Source organism: Clupea harengus, chromosome 4 (assembly GCF_900700415.2).
Source record: "Clupea harengus chromosome 4, Ch_v2.0.2, whole genome shotgun sequence".
Taxonomy (NCBI): Eukaryota; Metazoa; Chordata; class Actinopteri; order Clupeiformes; family Clupeidae; genus Clupea; species Clupea harengus.
In genome coordinates, this window is record NC_045155.1 from 14,157,479 (window position 1) to 14,182,357 (window position 24,879).

The 24,879-nt window shown below is 44.6% G+C and overlaps 2 protein-coding genes across 2 annotated transcripts; one reads left to right on the plus strand and one right to left on the minus strand.

Moving 5' to 3' along the window:
* Positions 1-7,348: 7,348 nt before the first annotated feature.
* On the plus strand, positions 7,349-10,335 carry htr6 (5-hydroxytryptamine (serotonin) receptor 6). The gene is made up of 3 exons (XM_031565533.2): positions 7,349-8,347; positions 9,149-9,283; positions 9,982-10,335. The coding sequence occupies exons 1-3, from the start codon at positions 7,469-7,471 to the stop codon at positions 10,333-10,335; spliced, it is 1,368 nt and encodes a 455-aa protein (XP_031421393.1). The 5' UTR covers positions 7,349-7,468.
* Positions 10,336-10,980: 645 nt separating this feature from the next.
* tmco4 (transmembrane and coiled-coil domains 4) lies at positions 10,981-19,686 on the minus strand. Its single transcript, XM_012826212.3, has 14 exons — positions 19,509-19,686; positions 18,763-18,883; positions 18,410-18,584; positions 18,150-18,177; positions 17,884-18,013; positions 17,216-17,313; positions 16,721-16,864; positions 16,407-16,526; positions 15,591-15,755; positions 15,109-15,245; positions 14,055-14,139; positions 13,695-13,812; positions 13,451-13,568; positions 10,981-11,850 (listed from the first exon to the last, which is right to left on the minus strand). The coding sequence occupies exons 1-14, from the start codon at positions 19,552-19,554 to the stop codon at positions 11,143-11,145; spliced, it is 2,193 nt and encodes a 730-aa protein (XP_012681666.1). The 5' UTR covers positions 19,555-19,686; the 3' UTR covers positions 10,981-11,142.
* Positions 19,687-24,879: the final 5,193 nt, after the last annotated feature.

Consider the following 24,879-nt stretch of genomic DNA (forward strand, 5'->3'; position numbering starts at 1 on the left):
TTTGCTGTGGAATTTTGAGGATAGCAGTTTTAATTTAAACTCCAATTACAACATGTTCTATACAGCAGATTTAAATATTAATGTTGCCTGTCACTGCTGTTATTGGCTTCCCAAACGGTAGGTGGCAGCAATCTATCGGTGTTCTTTTACTATCGTTTCTTCGGAGAATTATAATGATAACCAAAACCTTGGTTGGCTAAACTGGGATACTCCCATTTAGAAAGGATTGCAAATATGTCTGAAAAAGAACTTGGACTAAAGTGGGATCGCTGTCTGGCAGACTGTGCTGCTAAGATTGGTAAATGCTGCGTCATTGTTTGACTGCCTTCTGAAGTACCTTAAATACCTGATCACAATAAGCGTTAAACCAGATAGCTTGCTTGTCAGGTAACTGGTAGCAATTTAGCCTATCTAGCTAGCTAACTGGCACTCTTTGATAGTAGGCTACGCTCTCCTTGGTTAGCCTGTAAGGACACTCGGGTCATTCGTTCCTTTTACTGTCTATGATTCATACCCAGACGTTACTAAGTATAATTGTTTTACGAGGGGTTGACATGCATGGTATGAGGCATGGTTCTGAGAATTGTGTGAAACTAAATTAAAGTAATAGTCTGTAGGTAGCTAAGGTTACCTTAGAAGTAAGTTTGAGTATCATTTCTAGTTTGTCTCGGTTAAGGTATTGATACAGATGGAAAAGTCATGCGATCTAAAGTCGATTTACAACTAATTTTTGCCGTATAGAGTTTATACTATTATATCTTCTAATCCATATTAACCGCATATGCTAGTGGTACTTTTGTACATTGTGTGCATACTTTTACTCCTGTTCATCATTACACTTTGCTTTATACCTAATGGAACGACAGAATATTTGGTAGGCCTATATGACCACATATTGTGTGAAACACATGACATAACTTACCATCCTCAACAACGTGTATGTTATAGGGCTCAAGGGTGATATCAATGTGCTCTCTATTATGTGTGTATGTCTGTCATTCTTTTAATTTGAATTATTATGAGGCATTGGCCTATTGTGATGTATTATTATTTCTTTGAATGCTCAAAATTGGCAAACAAATCATTTGTCATAATACAACTAATGGCTCTACTTGATCAAAGCTATAATGTTGCTTCAGAGAACACCTATTATCCCTCTTAATAATGTTGGTGATGTAGATTGATTGTAGTTGGCTTACAAATGTTCTAAAAATGCTTTGTTATTATATCATCATAATCAGGCCCCATAAAGCATCTTATGGGTAAAAGTACCTCCTAAGTTGCCGGTTCAGGAGAAACTCATAAAATGAATGTGTTTCAGTCTTGACTTTGGGACTCCTAATCTTTTTGACTACAAAGCCCCTTAGCTAAAAGTAGCATGTAAGTCTTGGAGAACTAAGAAGAAGGCTAGTCGAGAGGACCCCTAAGTCACTAAGACCAACTCTCAAACGAACATAAACTGGCTGTTTGTATTGTTATGTGATTACGCAAGCATGTCCCTAGTGGTAAGGAACTAACAGTTAGTCATAAGCTGCATATTATCTCTAAGGGATCAGACTGCCAGGACATACTAAAATTCAGATCACCGATTTCAATATTGACTATGCAGGAGAGAGCAAAACGTGAGGAAGTACGTTACAATTTCAGGAAATATTCACAACATATCAAGAGCGAAATAAGCAGTCAACGCCATGGCTCAGGACCTTTGAACTGCAGTGTACCAATGAGAGTCTCAAAAAATGGAATAAGATAGCCAGGGTTTCATACATCACATATCTAAGGAACCAATCCCATCAACTGTGGGGTGGGGATTTACATATCATTAGCAGAAGGCTACTGTTGAAACCATCACCTCATTTTCAACATTGACTGATTCATATTTTAATGGCAGAGTGTGTTTTGTCTGCCTATGTGTGCCAGAATGTCAGTGGGTCATTGGTGTTGCAGGATTGTTGCCCTGCAACTTGTAGGGGAGTCAAACCTTTCTTTTTGGTGGGCGAGGTGTTAGCATGCACGTGACTGCATAGGTTATGGTATACAATGGCCGACTGCTGCTGAGGCACAATCACATTCACATTTTCTTACATATTACATATTTTGGAATGCAGTAGAATTACTGTAAAGACACCATATCAATCACAAGAGAATAATTAGATGGAGCCTAAGGATGCAATCATGTCAACCAACCAAAACAACCCATTCAGATGCATTTTGAAAACTGTGCAAAGATACTCAGTCTGTGAGTAGTGTATTGTGTTATTATTTCATGTGTAGCCTATGTCAGATATTTTATTTATTGTTCTTTGCAGTAGGCTTTGAAGCCTACTCACTGGCACAGACCTGTCACTCATCAACCAATCACAAGGTCTTTGAAAGCAAGCTCCCGCATGAGACGTGACATCAGCCATGGTCTCTCTCTTGGCCTAAGAGTTCTTGCTTTTCCTTTGTAAAAGTTGGTCTCCGCAGTTTTGTGAATAAGATTAAGGAGAAATGTTTTAGTTAGAAATCTTTAGTGCATCTTAGTAGTACTCTTAGTGGGAAGATAAAATGCTTTATGAAGACAGGCCCAGAGGCACTACACTGGAAAGATTTGTTGGAATATGGAATTTTTAGTTCATATGCAACAAACATGTTGGATGAAGGTATCAGCCAAGACATAAATAAAATATACATTTGCACAACAAAATGGTATTGAGGTGCACTTGTCTCCTTTTGTTAATAGCTGTGTTGGGCCCAAGTGAATTAATACTAGGTGAATGTAACAGGTCATGTTAGGTTAGACGAACAAAGGGCTAAAACACGGAAGAGGGCTAGTTAGGAATTTAAGGTGGAGTTGTCGACCCTGAGGGTAAACTCAATAGGCAAACAAATCCACCCTTCACTTCACTTTTCTGAGTCCTTCCAGCTGCATATAAACAGATGAGGCGAGACGCATGACTGACCGGTAGATTGTCATTGTTGTGATTAGTCCCTATTTCTTCACCTATGATGAGACAGTCCTCTGAGCATGCACAATATTATTATTATTAATTAGTTGACTACTTTTAGGATATTTGGCCATGCGTATCCTTGTTTATTTAGCTATAGCAGTTTAATCAATGAACATCGGGATGAATCAAGTACATATTGCCAGCAGTGCACATTTCACATATTGACTGCCAAATTAGTGGTAGACTCTTACATGCGGGTCCAGCAACAGTCAAATGAGTAAACAGAGATTCAGGTTAGACATCAGAAAGAAATGAAAGGTTTAGCTAGACTTTACCGCAGACCAACAAAAAGTGATTTCAGCTACCCATTGCTGGATCCATCTCAGCAGAAACCCTAATTGGTAGAGGGTAGGAAGTGTCTCAAGTGCTTGCAAACTATGCAGCTCTAATTAACAAGTGAAAGTTAGTAATAAGCCAACATTACCCAACATAATTAATTATGTAATTTTATATTTAATATGATCTGATCATTCATGTGGAAATTTGCCACAGAATAAATGGGATAATATGCAGCCAGATGGTCTTTATTGCAGAATATACTAGGCACTACAGAACCACTCCACTTGGTGAATACCCCGTTGGGATTTATTTTTACGATTATAACCAGCTTGTTACATTGTACATGATTACACTTCATGGCGTTGTTGCACCTCAAGCGATTCTTGGTATTCCGCATGTAGGTTGTAGGCACACCTCTGGTCATTATCTGTCTACATGTTTTGGTCGACTATAACTATTAACAGCTTTCTTTGCATTTTGTAGTCATGCCTTTTTAAAAATGCACTTAAACATTTTCCTTTTTTCTTCTCTTAGGAGCTGGTGTTGGTTTAGGAATTGTCTTTTCAGTGGTTTTCTTCAAACGTAAGTTACACCCTACTACTTTGCATTTAGGAAATATCTCATTATTATAAGAGAGATATGTAATATATCTAAGATTTCATATTTAACAAACATGCTGCAAATAACTGCCACAAATAACTGCTACAGGTCGCACATGGCCAATAGCATTTGGCACAGGAGCTGGCCTTGGCATGTCCTATTCAAACTGCCAGAATGACTTGAGGTCTCACTATCTCCTTCACAACAGCATTCCCAAGGTCAGTGGTAGAATGACATTACATTGATAGTGACTCAAATGACTTTCTATGCCATTGAATAATGCTATTTTGTTTGTCTTTTGCTCTTGTCTGTCTCTACAGAAGCAGTAGCTGTGGTTCATCAAAGCTGTCTTCTGTGTGATTTGTGTGTTGATCTCAGAGACTAATCATGCTGTTTGTCAACTGTCTGCTGTTCAACCCCTCCATGTGCCTGAGCAAGACTGACACTGTTTATTGAATCAAATGTTTTCTGAAAAACAAAAGACTACAGTACATAGGCAATGTTGGGGTCAGAAATGTTACCAAAAACTATTAACATAATTAATTTACATGAAACGACATGTAAAGTATATGAATCGGAAAATTGCCTGCTATGGTTCTAGTAATTCCTGCCAATTAATAGGATCATGAGAGCTTGACCATCTGTGTATGCTATTTTTCTTTATGCTTTTTATTTTGCTACACTGAGTAACAAAGCACTGCCTGCAGTGAAAGAAGACTTTGAAGCTTTGTGTGTGAGTGTGTGTAATGGTAAACTCATAGTGGTAATTCCAATCATTCGATGTTGAAGCTTTACACACTCCATTGAATTTGTGGGGAACAAAGGGATGTATAATGCTATAATGTTTAGTGAATAAAGGCTGTATTTCTTTCAATTGACAATCTTTATTTGTTGCCTTAAATGATTGACTACTCAGATGGATTTCACCAATTCATTTCTTGCTTTGGTGTGTCGTAGGGTAGGCATGATGTCATAGTTAAAACATGTAGGAGACAAATATATACTGTATATCCCAGTCAAAATGTGTGTGGCATGGCGGTTGTTGGGGAGTGCTGGGCAGCTATCTGGTCATTTTGACATTGATCATTGTAGACCAAACATTACAAGAAACATTTCACTTGGGAAACAAGGGAAAGTTCAATCCAAAGACTATAAAATCTGACTGCATATTTTAGACTGGGATGATAAGAAATGGGAATCTGCTGAAAACATTGTTCAATGAAAGGTAATTAGAGAGAAGTGACAGCTAAAGTATTTTGTACAGAAGACTGTATTATTAGCCTCCTATAATAATTCAGCCATCACAAAGTAATCTGTGCCTCTACTTACCTGAATGAGGCTTTCGGCATGATGGCTTTTAGGTTTTGTGTGAACCAGTCTAGTATTCAATATGTCAAAGTGGCCAAAGCCATATCCACTAAGTGTGTTGTGCAGTCTGGAGTCTAGAGCCACCACATAGCGTATATATTTCGGTCCCCACATCCCTCTTAAGCCATTTGAATTTGAATTGATGTAATTACAACACAGTATGATTATGCGTTTTTCCACCTCCGTCATCAAGGCCAGATTTATATGGGCAGAATCGTGCCACATCCTTCCTACACAGCTCCTTATGCTTCAACATGTACTGTCAATTAGAGAAACAGATTTGGTAACACTTTATCCTGAGGCTTCATTTACAAATGTTTACTGATGTATAATATTAATAAAACATGAACTTCAGCACTTACTGTCGCTTATTCTTTGTTAATGCTAAATGTTAATATTTTGTTATGTTATTAAGTTATGTTACCATGTAAACAAATGCAGTTGATTCTGCTTAAAAGGCTGTGTTTATCAGTTGACATAAATAACCCATACATTTAAGTATTTCACAATCATATAATGATCATATGACGATCAGATGATTACAGGGGACGTTTGTTGGTTGTTTATGACAATTAATGCATTAACAAATGTTAACAAAAGGGAAGGTTGCTGTAAAGGAGTAACTACAAATATTGTCCCCTTTATCTTCACAATTGTGGCTGCTGTGGTCTTTTTATTTCCCACCCTTGCCACAGCCACCTGTGCAACACAAGGTCATTATTTGTATTTGCTTCATTCATTTATACAAATATTAGATCTTTTAGGAATGTAACACCATTACACCATTAAATTACTCTATTTAATTTTCACATGATTATCTCTTCTCCTGATTGAACGTTTACAAAATCTTCCAGTGGGATTATGTTTGACATTCTTCTTTGAAATTAACTGCTTATTTTTTTGAGTGATAATTCATAAATGTGAAGCTAACATCTGAGGATTATTTAAATTTTTCAAAATAACAAAATATTATTTGTACTTATAAATATAATGGTGTTACATCATTACTACACTAACCACATGAGTACAATTGCTCCTCAGTAAAGCACACCACTGAGACTAAAGTACATGTACAAAATGTACAAAAAAGTGGAGATGTAGATATGAGATTTGCACAACTGTGGTTGCACTTTAATCTAGAATGACTGTGCACATGGAGGTGAATTACTGTGTTAGTTGTGCAAATTAACAAGTGCTGTGCCACAAAAATCTGCTCTTGTTATAATGAAGCATTTGCATTGTTAGTGAATCCACATAAGTATGCATTAAGCGCTGGATGCTCAGACACGCTCCCAGCCCAAAAGCAGGGATCTGATCTTCCAGGCACCCTGAAGTGGCAGACACAGGGATTAGGGGGCCAGAACAGCCACCGAGAAAGACACGCAAGCCTCCATACCTGTAGAGCACTTGTGGGCACCGGCACTGCACACAATTAGCAGCATACAATGGCATTTTCTCCCAGCGTCGACTCGGCAGAACATCTCTGCTTCGCACATTTGCGTACACATTTGAAGTGATGGAAAGGAGAGGAAATTGCAAATGCAGATACACCAAACAGCCACCCACGGAATCACACTGCTTAAAATTACCCGTAGGGTTGGACAATTAAAATTACTTGATTCTTACCCCCTTGTTTCCATTCAGCCTATTTCTCCCTCCCTCCCTTCCTCCTTGTATTTCTCTCTCCCTCTCTCTTTTTCATTCTCTCTCTCTCGCCCTCACTTACTGTAGCCCACCTCTCTCGGTTGCCCTCCCTCAGTGAGTGTCATCGCGGCACGTTGCTTTGAAATACACTGACAGACACCGAGTTGCTCACACTGGTGCTAAGCCATGATGAAGCCTGACTACTAACAGGGAATCCTGCCACTGGGCTTGGCTTTTCTGATTGGGAGCAGAGTGCTCGGGAGACAGAGTGATGCCCTTACAGCTCCAGCCTTGCAGAGGGGGAAAGAGACAGGATTACCAGAGCTGCCGAGCTTCACTGTAGCTTTTTTTTCACCTCCTGGCTTTTCAGTGTATCTTCCAACCTGTACAAGGACCTACAATGACTCATTTGTCCTCAACTCCTTGAAGAAAACCTGCCAGTTTTCTGGGGACAAAAAAAAAAAGAAGAACATTTGTCTGCCCTTTTCTTGTGAGTATTTCTTGCAGTGTTCCAGGAAAGAAAGGATGCAATAAAAGCCTTTGTGAGAGGAACCAGGCGGCAGAGAGGCAGGCGCGTGTCTGCTGAGATGAGTACCTCCACACTGCCTCGAGCCGAGGCAGCCTCAGGTGTAGACGGTAACCCTTACAGCAACTTTAACGGCAACGCTGTGGCCGGCGGCGGGGACTGGAGCATCAGTGGCAGTGGTCCATGGCTACTGGCCATCATGCTGTCACTCATCATCCTAATGACGGCGTGCGGCAACATCCTGCTGATCGGGCTCGTCTTCGCACACCGCTCGCTGCGCTGCACCTCCAACTGCTTCCTGGTTTCCCTGTTCCTGTCCGACCTGATGGTGGCGCTGGTGGTGATGCCGCCGGCCATGCTGAACATGCTGTGCGGGGCCTGGGTGCTGTGGGCGGACTTCTGCCCCGTGTGGCTCTGCTTCGACGTCATGTGCTGCAGCGCATCCATCCTCAACCTGTGCGTCATCAGCCTGGACCGCTACCTGCTCATCATCTCACCGCTGCGCTACAAGCAGCGCATGACGCCGCCCCGCGCCCTCCTGCTGGTGGGCGGCGCCTGGGGGCTGGCCGCCCTCACTTCCTTCCTGCCCATCCGGATGGACTGGCACAGCCTGGGCCGTGGGGAGGGCGACACAGGAGTGGCGCCCGGATTTGGTATTTTGAACGGCACCTTGCCGGACCCGCGCTACCCACACTCGTACTTCCAGCACCTTCCGTCGTCCGGGGGCGTGGCGGTGCAGTGCCGACTGCGGGTGACGCTGCCGTTCGCCATGGTGGCCTCGTGCCTCACCTTCTTCCTGCCCTCCACGGCCATCTGCTTCACCTACTGCCACATCCTGCTGGCGGCGCGGAGGCAGGCCAGGCGCGTGGCCGCACTCTCACATCCTCCGTACCCCCAGCACTCACCAGGGGAGCCGTCGCGACCACCTTCCCCCGGACATGCAGCCCCAGATGGGGACGACTACAGCCAGCCGGACCCCCCTGCCTCGCGCCACGCACAGGTGAGAACTGGTATGGGGGAGGTAGGAGGCAGGGACAAAGGGAGGATGGTGAAGGGAACAGACAAGAAAGACAGGTGCAGGTGAAATAATGAAACATTTTAGCCAAATGAATATAATGCCATGCGACGAATAAAAAAAAAAACTCAGAATGCAAGAGAAATAGCGAGCGGGAGAAAGTGAAAGAAAGCGTGTGTGTGTGCCTGCCTTGCACTCGAGTTCGGCCTTGCCTCTCTGCTTTCAACCATCTTCACTAGATCCACTGAAGGGTCACAAGTATAACCGGAGGGAATATACAACTGGCCTTCAATCGGTGAAAAGGCTTTTAAAATAAATCTGCTCTGAATGAAAACCCATCTCTGAGTTGACATGCAGATAAGAAGGTACAGAACGGCCAGGGCTTTTTAATTGAAGGAAAAAAGTTTCTCTGCAGTGGAATAAAAATAATTGGCTTTACTTCCACATAGAAGGGAGGGGGATGAGAGGTAAGAGAGATTAAGATCTTTTTGGGATGGAGTGCAGGGCGCACAATGGCAGTCACTGAGGATAGAAGGGGGACCTTGTACTGTATTGCTCTTTGCCAGGGCCACCGTCTGAGCGCGAGACCAATAAATAATCATGGCCGGCTGTTCTGTGGGGTGGGGTAGGGGGACGCTTGGATATATGGCTCTGGGATGAATACAGTGGTACTGAAAATCCTCTCTCCCTCATTTCTCTTTCTCTCTCTCTCTCTCTGGGTCCCAGCTGTCGGTGAACAGCGAGCGGAGGCTGGCGCATCGGCAGGGCCGGAGGGCACTGAAGGCCAGTCTGACCCTGGGCGTCCTGCTGGGGCTTTTCTTCAGCACATTGCTACCTTTCTTCATCACCAACATGGCCCAGGTAAGTGGGTCGCTTTAACATTGTGTAAATACACAAGTCTCTGTGTCTCAACCTGCTTGGTGTTTACAGTTTCTGTGATAGTATGTCCTTGCTGATCCATCATCCTTTCTACAAGCCTATTTATTATGTTGTTGTGTGTGGGAGAGGGAGCAAAACACCATTGGGTGAAAATCCTGTTTTGCTAGGACATCCTTCATCTAGTCTTCGTGTCTGTTTGTTTCTTCATTAGTACGTGTGATCCAGACGGGGACGAATAAACATTAGGAATGAATAGGGACCTATTTAATTCTATAATTACACCCACCCCCTCACCCGTTTTCAACGATCCAGTCATATTAGCTTCCATCTGCGTCCCTCTCTCAACCGCATCTCTCCACCCATCCTCTCTTTCACAGTCAATGTGCCGTGTGAATGGCACGTTAACCCTCCCCCCTCTCTTTTTTTTGTTGCAGTCTCTTCTTCCTGCCCTCATTCATCTCCCTCGCTCCTTCCATCCCTCCTGTGAACACATTAGCTTCTAGCCTTGTCCTCATGTTTTACATCTTGCTACTTTGTGTTTGTATGTGTAAGTGTGCCCTTGTGTGTGTGTGTGTGTGTGTGTAGGAAATAAATAAGCCCCACACTCTTGACCTATACCACCCCTCACCCATTCCCCCCTCCTGCTCTTCATCATCATCTTCTTCTTCTTCTTCCCTCAGGCTGTGTGCGAGTGCGTCCCAGCCACCCTCTTCGACGCCATCACCTGGCTGGGCTACTGCAACAGCACCATGAACCCCATCATCTACCCGCTGTTCATGCGCGACTTCAAGCGCGCCCTAGGCCGCCTGCTGCCCTGCTGCTCGTCGTCGACTGGCCGCTCGCCCCGCCGGCCCTCGCCGGCAATCTCGCTCTCGCTGCGCAACTCCGGCGAGCCTCAGCTGCCCTCCGATCCAGCATCTCTCAGTTCCGAGCCGCCCCAGCCCGAGCCTACGGCCACCGCCACCGACGCCGTCAACCTGCTGGACGCCGAGCAGCCCCTACTGCTACCCAACCAGGTGGACACGCTGGACTGAGGCGGGGGGGGGGGGGGGTGGATAGACAGCTCGAGTGGTGAAGTACAGAGAGATAAGAAGTAGAGGAGGGAGAGAAGCATGCGGGAAGTGATAACTGGGGGGTGTCTGATGGAGGAGAGAAGCTGGGATGGACAGGGAGGTGAGAGGGGGGAGGTTGAGGACACACAGAGGGGCTTTGTTTGTTGAGGGGGAGGTGTGATGAGGCGTTCAGTTGGCGTGGCATTCTCACACCAAGACATGAGGGGTGGAGGCTAAAGATGGGATTCTTTAAACAGATCTGCTGCCTTACTGTCATTACTATAACAACTGTTACACACAAACATGCGCAACCATACACACAAAAACACACACGCAAACACAAACGCACGCACACACACAGGCACACGCAAACACACACACACACACACACACAAAACACACACGCAAACACACACGCACACAAAACAACATGTATGCATAAACATCCACACACTCAAGTCAGAGCAGGGAAGATAAACAGGCTGGAACCAGGATGACAGCACTTACCACAGTGTTCACATAAGGGCAGCTCAGTTGTGGTTTGACAATCTGTAACAATTACCACTGGCAACGTGACTCCTGTCTACACTGGTCCTCCTATGGCACACACCAGAACATAATACTGACTTTAATACTGACTGTCTTTAATAACACTCTGTTCACATCACATGGCACGGACTTTTGAAATAAAATGTTTAGCTACACATATAGTTACAGTACTGGTGACAAAGATTTTTTACACAGAAATAAATTAAATTACGACAAAACATCCATGGATGTTTCCTTGAATTAATGAATATTGTCATTTGAATTTTGAGAAGTCTTCGCTGTGTGATCCGTCATTGGGTGATGATAGGAATGGGTGGGCCCAGCCAATGAGTGCAGGGCAACAGGCCTGGTAGGTTTTCCATTACGCATTTTGTCACCTAACATGTGTTGAGTTTGTGTTTGGTCTCCCTCATTGGTGTGTGAGTGTTCAGTGGTCCAGTTTGTGGTGTTCCAGTCCCAAGAGTTATTTTCAGAGTCTTCTGCAGTCTCCCCTTCACTGGGCAAGTTCTCCACTTCACATTGGGTGTCCTGGTGAACGGTGTCCTCTGTTGGACAAAGTAAAGAGTCATGGTCGTCCCCTTCAGGACAGGGCAGGGTCTCGCCGTCCTGGTCATTGAGGGAGTCCAGCAGGTCGGAGATGTCTGGTATGTCCCAGCCGTTCTCCGTCGCCTCACTCAATTCCTCCGTGACTGACGCCGGCGTTGCCATCGTCCTCTGCTCCTGGCATTGGTCGGTGGTGGCGCTGCTGCTCGAGCCTTCCTGAGACTCCTTAGGGCCCTCTCCATCCACCGTCTTAGAACAGGTCTCGCTGGCACCAGGAAGACCTGAGGTCATGCCAAAGATCAGCTGCTGCGCCCCCGCCACACTGCCTGCCCCCTCACGCGTGGGCACCCCTACCGCCACCAGGATGGTCTCCATCTGACGCATGTAGTCCAAATGACCATTCACCTAGGAAGTAGAAGAACACTCAGAAATCAGAATTTACACAGAGTACAATTTACTCTTCCATTCATTTTTGTCCTCCTTGTATTGTCTTTTTCTAATGGTGCAATTTAAGCCGCCTGCCTCAACTAAATTGAGCTTAAATTACCTTACTTACAGTCTACCACGGGAATGATCTCAGTGCATTTCATAGTGGAAGCGCACTTAGCGAGCACAATTTGTCATCTGGGTGCAGATCAAGGTCCCCTGGCCAGACAATTTTGCGAGCAACACATTTTCTGCCAATAAAGCCTAATGGAGTCCTTTGTTTATGCTGGGGGAGTCACATGGCGCGTCTTTCCATGTGCCGGCCAATGAGCAGGGTGGAGTGGCCAAGCGGGGGCGTGTGAAATGCAGCTGAGAACAGCAGCGCTGTGAACGGCAGCTGCCAGGCCCGCCCGCTCTGTGCGTTCTTAATTCTTATTCTGGAATTCAGAATAAATTATCTTCCCTGAAAAAGTGTAGCTCCGTTTATTGGTAACTGATTAACTGCCGTTTTTTGGTAATATACAGATAACATTAAACAAGTGTGTGTGTGTGGGTGGGTGTGTGTGTGTGTGTGTGTGACTGGACAGTGAGGCTGTATCAGGTATAGCTGAAATGATTAGTATGCAGTGCATATCAGCAGTTGCCAATGCAGAGGCACTTCACTTAGTCAAGCCATTCACAACAGAACACCTGAACTTGCACTCACAGACAATGAACACAATGCAAATGCTTTGACCTACAGGAAAAAGCAAGGACATAAAACAGCTACTGGAGTGTACTCTTGCACTGGTTTGCCTTAAAACTCCAGGTATTGAAAGCCTTTACAAATGGTATGTAAAATAAGGCTGCAGAGTCGTTTCTGGTAAGCTACAGATAAAATTAGGTTTCCTGTGATGAACCAGAAATTTGTAGTACTGGATGTCAAGTCAGCCTGCGTGTTGAGGAGTAATTTAGACTTGATTCAATAGTATCAATCATATTACACCAGACCATATCACATGTGCAGGTAGTGTGGCTGATGTGAAGGTGCATCATTACAAATTCTATTTAATTAATTCTGATTAAATAGAAAAATTATGGGAATAGCCCTACCAATGAATCACTATTGGGTTAAGGTAATAACAAAATCATCAAGACCGATTTTTATATTGGTGCATCACTACATTTCAAAAACGATTATGATAACATGGATCACAGAAGGTTAAGCTGTATATATATATATATATCTGCTGTACATGACGATGTCTATAAGTATGCGGAATGGAGAAAAAAATCTAATAAAAAATGACTCCAACTGGACAAAACCTAAAATGCAACGCATAATATGGCCAGTCCTTCCCTTCCACACTCTTCCGTGAGAAAACTGACTCTGCCAGACTAGGCCATTACTACTGAGCCTGAAGCACTTGCTTACGCCATCATTCTCACATGGTTGATGTTTTAGAGAGCCAGCATCCGCTCAGAAAATGATACAATCAAAACAGCAAAACAACACCGGCTCAACCATTTTTTTTACAAGTCTGGGAGGAATTGAAAGTCCTGTGCCTCACGGCAACGGTGATGACATTCGCTCACTCACCACGGAGGACAGGTCCACATTGATGATGCGCGGATCTCTCAGGCTGATGGGCTGTAGGCCGGCCACTGACATCTGGACAGACGAGCTCCGGTAGAGGAATCCAAGAAGCCAGTCTCCCCTGCCGGGAAGAAATCAAACAAGGAGATAGACAACCCGAGCTCGCAAACCCAAACACTCCACCATTCCCCATTCACACACTCTCTCCCTTTCTCTCTCTCTCCTTCTCTCCCTCTCTTTCTCTCACCTGCTGTATCCGTTCACAATCTTGCCGGCTACAACCCTGGACAGCCGTTCCCACGCCTTGTCCGATCCGTCCACTGGAGCCCCGAGCAGCACCACGTCTTCTACGACACCTTCACTGCCTGTCAGATTAATACGAGTTTAATTCCAACTTTTTTCTTTACTTGCGAAAAGGTCAGGGCCTCATTTGCCTGCCTACATACTGCACACACAGAAAGGGTGAGAGACAGTGAATAAGGGGAAGAGAGGGAGGGAAGGAGGTAGAGCGGCAGAGGTTTGAATGGGGAAAAATAATTGCCTTTCGCTCTAATTTGTCTTCAGTTCTTTTACTCGACTTTCTTTTTGTGAGTCGAGACCTACGCACCTTGGTCATTTGCCAGCTCCTGCAAACAAAAGTAGATGACTCTGGCGCCGAGGCTGAATCCAATCAAGCTGACGGGTCGCTTCCCCTTGATGGAGAGAGGGCAGAAGAAATAAAACAAAGAGGCCATTTTAAAAGATCTCAGCTATTAACACACATTCGAACGATTATTATCATAATTATTCATTCAAAGCAGTGGGAAGACATGCACGCAGCTCAAACAACTGAACCAATGAATACACAGTAGGACGAAGAAAAGCATGTGAAGATGTCAGCATTTTTCTTCTATGCCACTTTGGCAGATTACCCGCAGTGATAAAAACAGTTGCCACTGCAAGCAGCTCACACTGACACGGCTTTTATTAGGCAAGATTGCACATCAGGAACATGCACCAGGAGGAAGAACTCGACTATGGGAATTAATTCAAACAAACAGTCAGGAAGCCCAAATCCACCATGTTAAATTTGCTGCTTGTGAGTAACTGCAGGCTGAACTGCACCTCTGAACTTCAGTGGAGTTTACCAGCAGCAGCCACAGCTAAGCTTGTGGGCGGTGGGTGCCGTTGCAAGTGTGGTGAAAGTGTGATGTTACAAAGAGACATTTGTTCCGAACAGCAGGGGTAGAGGGTAGGCTGGCATCAAGCCTGTGTCTATTCTGTGTCTAAGACTGGGCATTTGTGGGGTGCGCTGTGGGCTGTATTGAATCAGGGGAGGGAGAGTCTGGGCATCTGTCGGCCCTTCACCATGCCCCCCAAACCCCACCCCACCTTATCACGGGTGAGCCTGTGTCCTTCCTGGCTGCTCCGTAAAGTCCTGAGAGGAATCAGAATAGATTGTGTGACCTCCTACGTGCTATGCTCCCATGACAACCATAAAAAAAATAGGAAGGCCAGAGTCAGAAGAGACGTGAGCTCGTCCACACCAGTCTTATTTGGCGTGAGAACCATGGTGTGAAGGCAGAATGTTAAATATGGGGGGATGGGGACAGACAGTTGTAGATAAACTGAAAAAGAGAAGAAAAAAATTATGAGTGTGTTATTGAAGCACAGCAGTTTACCTGGTGCCTGCTCCTGAGCACCTGAGCCAGGTGTTTCCCCACTTCGGCCGAGCGACTCAAGCACACGCTCCACGGGTTGTCAATCACACTCGCCACAGCCAGCAGCGATGCCGGCCAGCACAGCGCAGTCACTATTCCTACACCGATGCCAAACAACATCACACAACACACACACACACACACACACACACACACACACACACACACACACACATGCACACACAGACAGACAGACAGAAGAGAAATCCAACAGGTTATCACCCAGTGCACTCCTAACAAGGTATGGAGACAAAAGAAGCATAAGACGCCGAGATGAGACGTTCCACCGCATTATGAAATGGGTAAAATCAAGGTGACGCCTCAAGTGCTAGCAACCAAAGTGCCTGCCTGCCGGCATTACATAATTGTTATTCTTTAACCATACTCGCTTTGCCTCGCTTCCATGACAACCCATGAGGCACCATGTCGGCAGCTGAACCTACCTGACAGCACGGTGTATTTGAGAGCCTCCTGCGCCACCATGCTGACCAGGCCATCCACGATGGTGTCCAGGGCCGAGCCCAGGTCCCGCAGGAAGCGAGACTCCCAATTCAGGCAGTACTGCTCCCCACACGCCCCCAGACTACACCAGGGGGCCTGGAACGAGCCTGGTGTACACAGAGACATTAATCAGCTATCGTAATTTAGGATGCAGAGGCTGGGTTTAGGTTTATGATCCACTTACATATACATTGACATATAATAAAAAGCCCAGCCCTTCTGTGTACTTTAAAAATGACTAACACGGTATAAGGTATGGTTCTTTATGCATGGTTCTTCATATATGGAATACACAAGTCCACCTATAATGGAGATGTCTCACTGGACATAAATCTTCATTTACAGAGTTAGGAATATAAAACATCTGCATGGCATGAACAAAACGCTAAAAATATATCACAAGAACTAGCAAAGGTCCGAGTTCCATGGTGGCTGTGGAGCTAAAGCACTGGTGAACAAAGAAACTCAAAGAGAGCGTATGTTTACTGGACTAAAATCCTCTGCGGAGATGGATGTGAATACTCCTAATGCACCAATAAAGTGTACGACCGCTGTTGCCACCTCACAGGCATCTGCTGTTGTTTAGAGTAACCTTCAAAATAAGGTTTCCGCACTTGAAGCAATTTATGCGCCTGGGTGTCCTTTCCCAGATGGGGATGTGCGAGCGCCTCTGCCCCTCATGAATACTCTATGCTAATTAACTGCCATGTAAACATCTGCCCATCCTCGCCACCGGAGTTCGTCAAATGGCCACTGACTGTATTTTCCACTGCAAAGCCAGCCGGTCACAGCCACAGTCAGGTGGAGGTGCTTCCCAGAGCTCAGCGGCAGAAACTCAAACTCCTCGATGGCGCCGACGCGCTTGTTCATTTTGTAGCCTAGAAACAACAACAAATAACATCAACAATATAGACACATAAAAATGTGCTATATGACTGAGCCGTGCTGATGCTGTGGAGAGTGATAGACAGAGGCTGGGAAGTGGCTCTGGGTTGGGGGGGGGGGGGGGGGGGGGGGTTAAAGATGAGAGGGGACTAAAGAGAGAGGAGGAACCAATCCCAGGTGAGCTCACCCGTTAGTCCTGCGCCTGCTGCGCCAAACAGGGACGCCATGATGGCGATGCCCGTGGCTGAGCCCAGCACAGCCGCCCCGCCGGCACCCAGCACGGCCCCGGCTCCTGCTGCCACTAGGGGCGCCGCCAGCCCACCCGTCACACCTCAAGGACACACACACACACAGACTGCAATTTAATTTCATCCAGTAAATGCTTTTATCCAAACAGAAATAATACTGCAAGGGAGGTACACATGTTATCAGTACACAAGCTCCCTGGTAACAGCTCAACAGTCACACGTATACACAGAATGTGGACAAGATCTGACGTATGCACCTCACACACAAGTGATGAGGCAACAATGAAACCAAGTATTCAAAATATGAGCTTTTAGCTGAGCTGTTTTTACAGTATAAAAGGCCAATAAGTCCAATAAGGCTGTTATGAATCCTTTAATCTTAAGTGTGCAATGGAAACAGTAGCGATAAAGGCGTGTGTGAAACTAAGGCTCACCAATCACAGTGCCCCCTCCAACCGTAGCTAGACCAATCAGCAAGTACCGTCGCCATTTACGCCCTCTCTCTTTCTTCTGTCGCCTTGAAGATTCTTCCCTGTCAAAAAAATAAACAAGAGAAGGGGGAGGAGAAGAGGAGCTGATGAAATGGCTGCACAGACACTAGAGCAAGGCTGTCATTAAATAATCACTCAATTAGGTTTCTTGAAACAAGCAAAGAGGCACATAACAGATAGACCACTAATACTTACAGCTGTGGCAAATCCTCGTGGAAAGCAACAAAATCACAAACAACCAGAGTTTAATTAAAATGAAATACCCGCAACTGAAACACAGCTACAAACGGAGATAAACACACACTGTGTGAGTTAAATCAAATCGAACAGTTATCGCACAAAACAATCGAAATTCTAACGAACCATCACCATTCATGCAAGCACTTTGAAAATACTAGTAGTTTCATGTTGTTAGATGTTAAAAAAATGAACTGGCTCCACACTGGCGTAGCTCTGAGGCACCACAGCAGACAAACATGAAAAGAACCCCAGTGCTATTTTAGGAGATTACATGTTCTGTCTGAAGATTTCATAGCGAGTGAAAACAATAAACATCATAAAAAAAACCCACATATATTGAACCTGAATCCCCTGTCTTTGCCCTCACTCACTCGCTTTCTTCTCCACTCTCCCTCAGTCGTTCCCCTAAGGTCTCCTCAAAGTCCTCCAGCTGCTGAGGGGAGACGCGGAGCAGGCAGCTTACGTGGCGGATCAGAACCCGAGACCTGGCATCATACTGACCTGAACGTGGAAAAAATACTTATTGCATTTGGTAAAAACACCCACATACCCCCTTTCAAAACAATCACAAATTATTGAAGGCCTTAAAAAGAGTAAATAAAGGAAACTATTCACATTGACTTCACAATTCGCTTACCATCTTTCACAGAAAACAACACCAGGTCCTGCAGATGATTGAAGAAATTGATATGCAATTGATGAAAAACACATGATCAAATAACTGTTTATTGGCTATTTGTTTAAATGTACTTATTTAGCATACACTTTAATTCAAAGCCACTTACTATATACATATATAAATAAATATATAAATTCACATCATCCTAATAACAGTACTAAAGATGGAATCCACTTGTGAGATCTTCCACCTGTCTGTGCTTTTGGGGGCTGGGTAACCTGAGTGATGGGTGCAGCTCCAGTGCTCAGCAGCGGCTCTGCCTGCAGAATGGAGAGGAAGGTGTCGCTCCCCTCAAATCCCAAGCCAGCCAGAAAGGCCTCCATGACCGGCATGACGGACTCGTCCAGGCCCAGCCAGCGCACCAGGCCTTCCAGAAACTGCTCCCGGAAGCTCCTGAAGACATAAAACCCCACAAGCCACAACCTCACTAATCAAACCCTCCACCACAACCCTGTAACCCCAAAGCCTAGGCAGGCCTGTTTAACAAGCCTTAAATGGCCATGTAGTGCAGGTGTCTGGTGAAAAGGGCTGGAACTGTGTTAAGTGTGTAGCAGCAAGCAAAACATTTAACCTCTGATGGGGTCCAGAGAACAAATGGCCGAGGGACACTCCGCAGAGGCCAGCATATGCAAATCGCCCTGGTTCACTAAGCTGCCTGCCAATCACCCCATCTGATCCTGAGATCCCGGGATCTGTAAGAAGAGAGTGACAGCTGGTTGTGAGATATTGATATAACTACTGGTTGTAAGAGCTGGAAAGGTTAGACAATGCATTTTGAAATGTCAACAGCTGAAGATGACATTTGAACAGTTGAAGTAATGAATTACTTGAGCAGGGATTGCAAATACCTCCTACAAATATTTAAAAAGGTCCATGTAGGCCTGCATATTGACAAGAACGCATTGGTGAGGTAGCTTATCGCTCTAAGTCTGGTTACTCATTAGCTTGCTATAGCCGGTTACATAAAAGGACACACACTCCATGGCAAACAAGTAACACAATCATCTCGTTCACCGTTGATCTAATGTAGTCCGCTATAGGGCCCGCGGCCACTGGGAGAGTGACAGCTGGTTTGACTGGAACTCCAGCTACCGAGCCAAGCAGGTCACAAGTATTACACGAGACAATCTATTCAACTTTTAATAATGTCACAGACCTTCCGGGTTGGAGATATTATTGTGAATAATGACGCTCGGTCATGAATGAAGTCATACACCAACGCATGACATTTGCAAGTAGCTTCACTGAAAAATCAACTTTCAAGCTTCAACATTCGCATCAACAAGGCCTACCTTGTAAATGCGTAACAGACTATACCTGGTGTTAATTCTTGACCAGTATCTGTCCTCTTGGGTGAATTCATTTTAAGAGAAATGGCCTCGTCCAGAATTGTTGATGTGTCGCAGCATTGCAATAAGTTAGCCCCTTTGCTAACCGAACTGTAGCGTCAGAGGGGGAAGTTCATCAACAACTTTTGCCACACAGCTTCCTTCCCTCGAACTTCAAGTCCCACCCCTTCTTTGTTGATATTTGGCAGCTATTTGGCGGCAGGCATGTAGTTGCAAATACTAAACAAATAAAACTTTATATTTGGTCAGTTTTTGAGAAGTTCCAGGATTCACCTTCTTCAAATTATCGGCAGATTTTTTCTTATTAGAACAGAAATACCTTTTATTTAATATAAGCATGTACCAATAACGGCCACTAGGTGTTAGTAAAATTCTTTCTATGAAAAAGCACGATGTGCTCGCGTCTCGTGAGCGTGACCTCTTGCTTATTTATATCTGGAGACTTCAAAAGCACTTTGACTGTGTCTACATAGCCTTTGTGTAATGTAGGCTACGTTTCCCCACAGAAACAATTACGACAGGCGCAAATGTAGCATAAACGAATTGTTATTTATTGGATAAAATGTCAACTAACTAGCAACTCATCTCAAACAAACATTAGTTGACTAATAGCTTTAGTAATAATGTTAGTTCGCATTAGAAGATTTTACGCGAATTTAAAATGTTTCCTGTCAGGATTTCTTCTTCCAATGGTCAAAATGCGCAATAAAGATTTGGATGGAAACTCAGCTTATAAGAGCCTACAATTTTATAATCATTTCGATAATACAATTTAAGGCCTTTTTGCCACCATTGGAAACTAATAAGTCTTTTTGACATGTTTTACCATTTCTTAAAGGATTATCCTGCCAACATCTAATTCCTCTCTTTGTGGGCTCTCCTCATAGCCCTTTTCACCACCCTCGTCTTCCTCTCTGTAGCGTATTTGGCACCAAGCACAAGTATGGGTTCTTGAGTTTTAGGATAAGCATCCATGTTTGATTAGGTATTCACCTCATATTTGGGCCCACATTGCCTCCCCGGAGCAATCATAACAGCAATCTAACAGTGGAGCTATGTGTTTATGGGTGTTTTGACATGAAATCCCGACATGATCAAGCAGTCGGACACAGAAGTGCCTGCTCCCTAGTCAGTGTGCTTTTGTCTGAATAAGGAGATGCACATCTGAAGGGCGCTGATGACTCATCCCACTGCAGTGAGATCCCCCCCTGTCTGGATGAGGACCTGCCCATGTTATGTATTCATGGAACTGCGAGTGGGAGGACATATATCTCTTTTGAAATGTACATTTCAAGATAGGGGAAAAGAAAGAGAGAGAAAAATACAGAGTGAGAGAAGGGACAAACACAGAAATGGAATGGAAAGAAGAAAAATACTTTGGAAAAGAAAGAAAGACAATGCAAAACAAAGACCGAGGGTAGACATAAAGGGGACAAAGGACAGAGACAGACAGTCCCCAGTCATCTAAAAATGAATTCCTCTTGTTTACCTCTGCCCTTTCCCTTTGGCTCTGAGTCACTGTAACACCAGTTCCTGCCTGGCACTATCTCCACTCTCACAATACATCTACACCCTGACAGGAGTATGGGAGGCACAGGGGACGACTGGAGGGGGATTACAGGGGAGACACAGCATATGGTCCTACCGTTAGTACAGTCTGAGCGCTTTGTCAAAATAATTTCCCGCATTGTCAACGCAGGAATCCCAGCCTACGCAGAGTTTATTTTAACTTTCAACTATACATCCTGCTTGAGTAGGTACAGCTCATACTATCCCTTCCTGTCAATTACTCCCATTGTATCTAGAATTAGAAACACTTTTGATGTACCCCTCTATGCACATTAGCTTACAATTAACTAATATACTGTAAATATTACATTGACTTGGCTGAGAAGGCAGGACATCTCAAGGGCTTCTGTATTCCTGTTAAACTGCTTAGTTGCACACCAGGTTGTTTAAACATTACCTACATATCATTGTTCTAGACTAGAATTCAAAACAATTGCTGTTTACGAAGACTGGCCAATTTTTTCACATTTGAATAAACAGAAATAGAGGTTGTATTTGTGCTCTGCTGGTCTCATGCTGTTTAAATGCCATTGGAGTGAGGCAGTGTCACCCCAATTGTAACTGTGCCCATTAGTTGACTCACAAAATAGAAATAACAAAACTGCAGACGCTGCCATTTTCAGTATTTTCTTATGTCATCCCTGTGTATTTCACAGGCTGACCTAAAAGATAGAAAACATCTTCCCCAAAAGTAGCCGTCCATGCTCTCCCAGTGTATTAATTATTGCTAAATGAATTAGCCATATCCAGATGGAATTCATCATTCTTCCATAAGAGAATGTCAGGCAGGCTTATACAGTAGTGGTGAAGAGACGCCAGCAGTCATGTGTACTCTGTAGCTGACACAAGAGGTCACGGCCGAAATATCAATGTCACAGATCTGGCTTGCGTCAGGTCTCATCTTTATCTGCCTCCGCCTACAGTCCTCTCTCTTGTTTATTTGCCACAGTAAACATGGAATTTCAAGTGCCCCAAGGGCAGGAAGCTCCCCCATCTACTCATCTCGCCCTCCTCTGGGGAATTATACTGCCATTTCCCAGCTTGTTTGTGCTGAGCCGTGCTGCGTTACTGGGTGTTTTCGTGAGTGGAGCTACTCGCTGACTTCAGACATGTTGTAGACAGAGTTACTAATACGGGACAGGCCTGAGCTTGGCCCCTGGGGTGGGGGTGAGGGGGTTTTGAAATTACTATCAGACAGTGCCTCACCTCTTCTCCTCTCTTTTCTCCACTCCACTCTCCACTTCTCACTTTGCATCTCTGTCAGCTGAAACAGGAGTGGAGCTGGATGAGTCAGGCAGCAATGCTAACCTGGGGGCCTAGAGAAGGAGGTGTAGCTGAGAGATAGGGGGAAGAATCTGTGTGAAAGAGGAACTGATAATAACGTAAGTTTGTAAGCACCCAGGGTGCAAAGAGTACACTGTCATCAGCCTGTCATCAACACCACACCTACACACATGGGGCGACAGAGGTGAAAAGGTATGCAGTGCTACATGGCACTGTGCAGCCAGCATATGGCCACATGCAAACATGCACACTTACGTACACACACACACACACACACACACACACACACACACACACACACACACACACACACACACACACACACACACACACACACACACACACACACACAAACACACACATACACACACACACAAAGAGACACAGCTACTTAGTTATCTCGGCAGCCACTGTTTTGTTTTGAACAAACTGGGATGTTTTCTGTAAGCCCATCCACAAATGAATCTGTCTGGACAGGTCCGGGCCTGAGAGAATTTGGCAACAAATAAAAGGCTGTATAAAATAAACACAGTAATTTCTACATCCGTCCATTCATCTCTGGGAAACACAAAAAGAAAGATAGCAAAGGGCACTCACAGGTGCTCGCTGGTATTGTATTGAGGCATATACTGTATGTACAGCGCTTTCTGTAAACACATTCAGATGACGCTAAGACTTTCAAAAGTATTCTTGGCACTTCTTCTTCTCTCCCGCTGTAGCGTGCACACTGTGGGTCCATATGGTATGGAAAGGATTGCACACATGTGTTTGTAAGTATGTGTGTGTGTGTGTGTGCCTGTGGGTGCTTATGTGTGCTTGTGTGTATGTGTGCATGTGGGTTTTTGTGTGAGTGCGCTCGTGTGCAAGTGTGAGTATGTGAAAGGCAGCTGTATTCTAACACTATAGGGAATGATGAGGGTGGGTGGTGCAATGACAATAGGCCACAATATGACTAAGGGAAAAGTGAAGGATATTGCAGCTGTATCGTATCACTGCCAAGTCAAGGCAGGAGACCGGAGAACAGCCACTCACAAAACCCAAATGAGGACAAAGAACAGAGGGAAGAATGAAGCAAGAAAGCAGAGATCCGTGGCCTTATAAAAGCTGTGCTCTGGAACGACTGCAATGAGAGGGGGCAGGAATAGAGAGCGCAGGAGAGGCAGGGAGGAGAGCGGAGTTGCATACAACCCAGAGGAATTCAGGCAATGCTCAGGCTGATATAAACACTGCAAGTGACTGGGAAGCTTTACGGAGAGAAAGCCTTTTGGTGCATGGCTTTCAAAAATCTATCTGATTAGGGGGAAGGTCTGCCTCTGACTCTGATGATTCATGCTCTTGACCTTTCTCTCAAACCCACACAGTGGGAACTTTCAACTCAAATCATGTGCTGCTCCAATCGAGTTGGAGGAAGCTATATATTTTATATTTACAAAAAAACAAACAAGTGTACCAGAGGTCAGAACACAGCTGGATAAGGAATATTACATTAATACTGGAATAATACTGTGATGTTGATCATAAATTTGATATTCCTTTTCACTACATCATAGAAACATTATCAGCCAATAGAAATATTCTGAAACTTTAGCAAAAAATACTAGCAATGGATTGATTGTTGGAGCTCTTGGACTCTGGCTGAAAACCGGGTTACCCCCTACACAACTGAGCAGCAATAAACCCAGATCCATCACAAAGAAACAACAGCGCGGGTCTCCTACAGGTCATGATTGAAATGGTTCTCTCGAGAGGCAGTTAGCTACAGTCAGAGGGAAAAAGACCACATGAGGTCCACTGAGCACTAAACTGTACCATAGTATTTCATCATGGAAAGGTCTAATGGTACGCAGAGGGTGTTGGCCCCTTGCATGTAGGAAACACTGAGTACTGCATTTAGCTAAACAGATTTTCCTGATCATTTCAATATGAAAACGCCTCACTTGCAACTGCGAAACAGGCCTCCTCAGACACACAATATTTTATTGTTACTACACTCTCTGAGGCCAAATATGGATTTGTTCAATTAACTTGAAATGTTTCATTACATTAAAATTCAGTGGAGTCTAAAGAATAACACAAATATACAAAGCTAGTGTGTGGTTAGGAGGGAAACAGGTCATAATATATGGCTTCCCCCTCAATTTGCTGTGCCATTGGCCCCTGGCATTCCAAGCTTCATGGGATATCCTGCCCAAATACTGCCCTGATGTCTGTTGAAATCTGAGGGAAAAACCTGAGTCATAAATGAAACACTATTCAGTAACAGAGCAAAGGTCACACACACATTGTACTGAAAAGTCATAATCCCAGTGATGTCCATTCTACTTGAAATAACCTCTCCACTACAACAGATGGTCACGTGATCACTAGCTGGTACTCCGACACCTGGGAACCAGATGCACACCGACTACCCCTGTCACAGCACGGATGAGTGAACCTTGAGGGAAGGAAGGTGTGGAAATTAGGGCTGAGATGCGACTGAAAGAAAG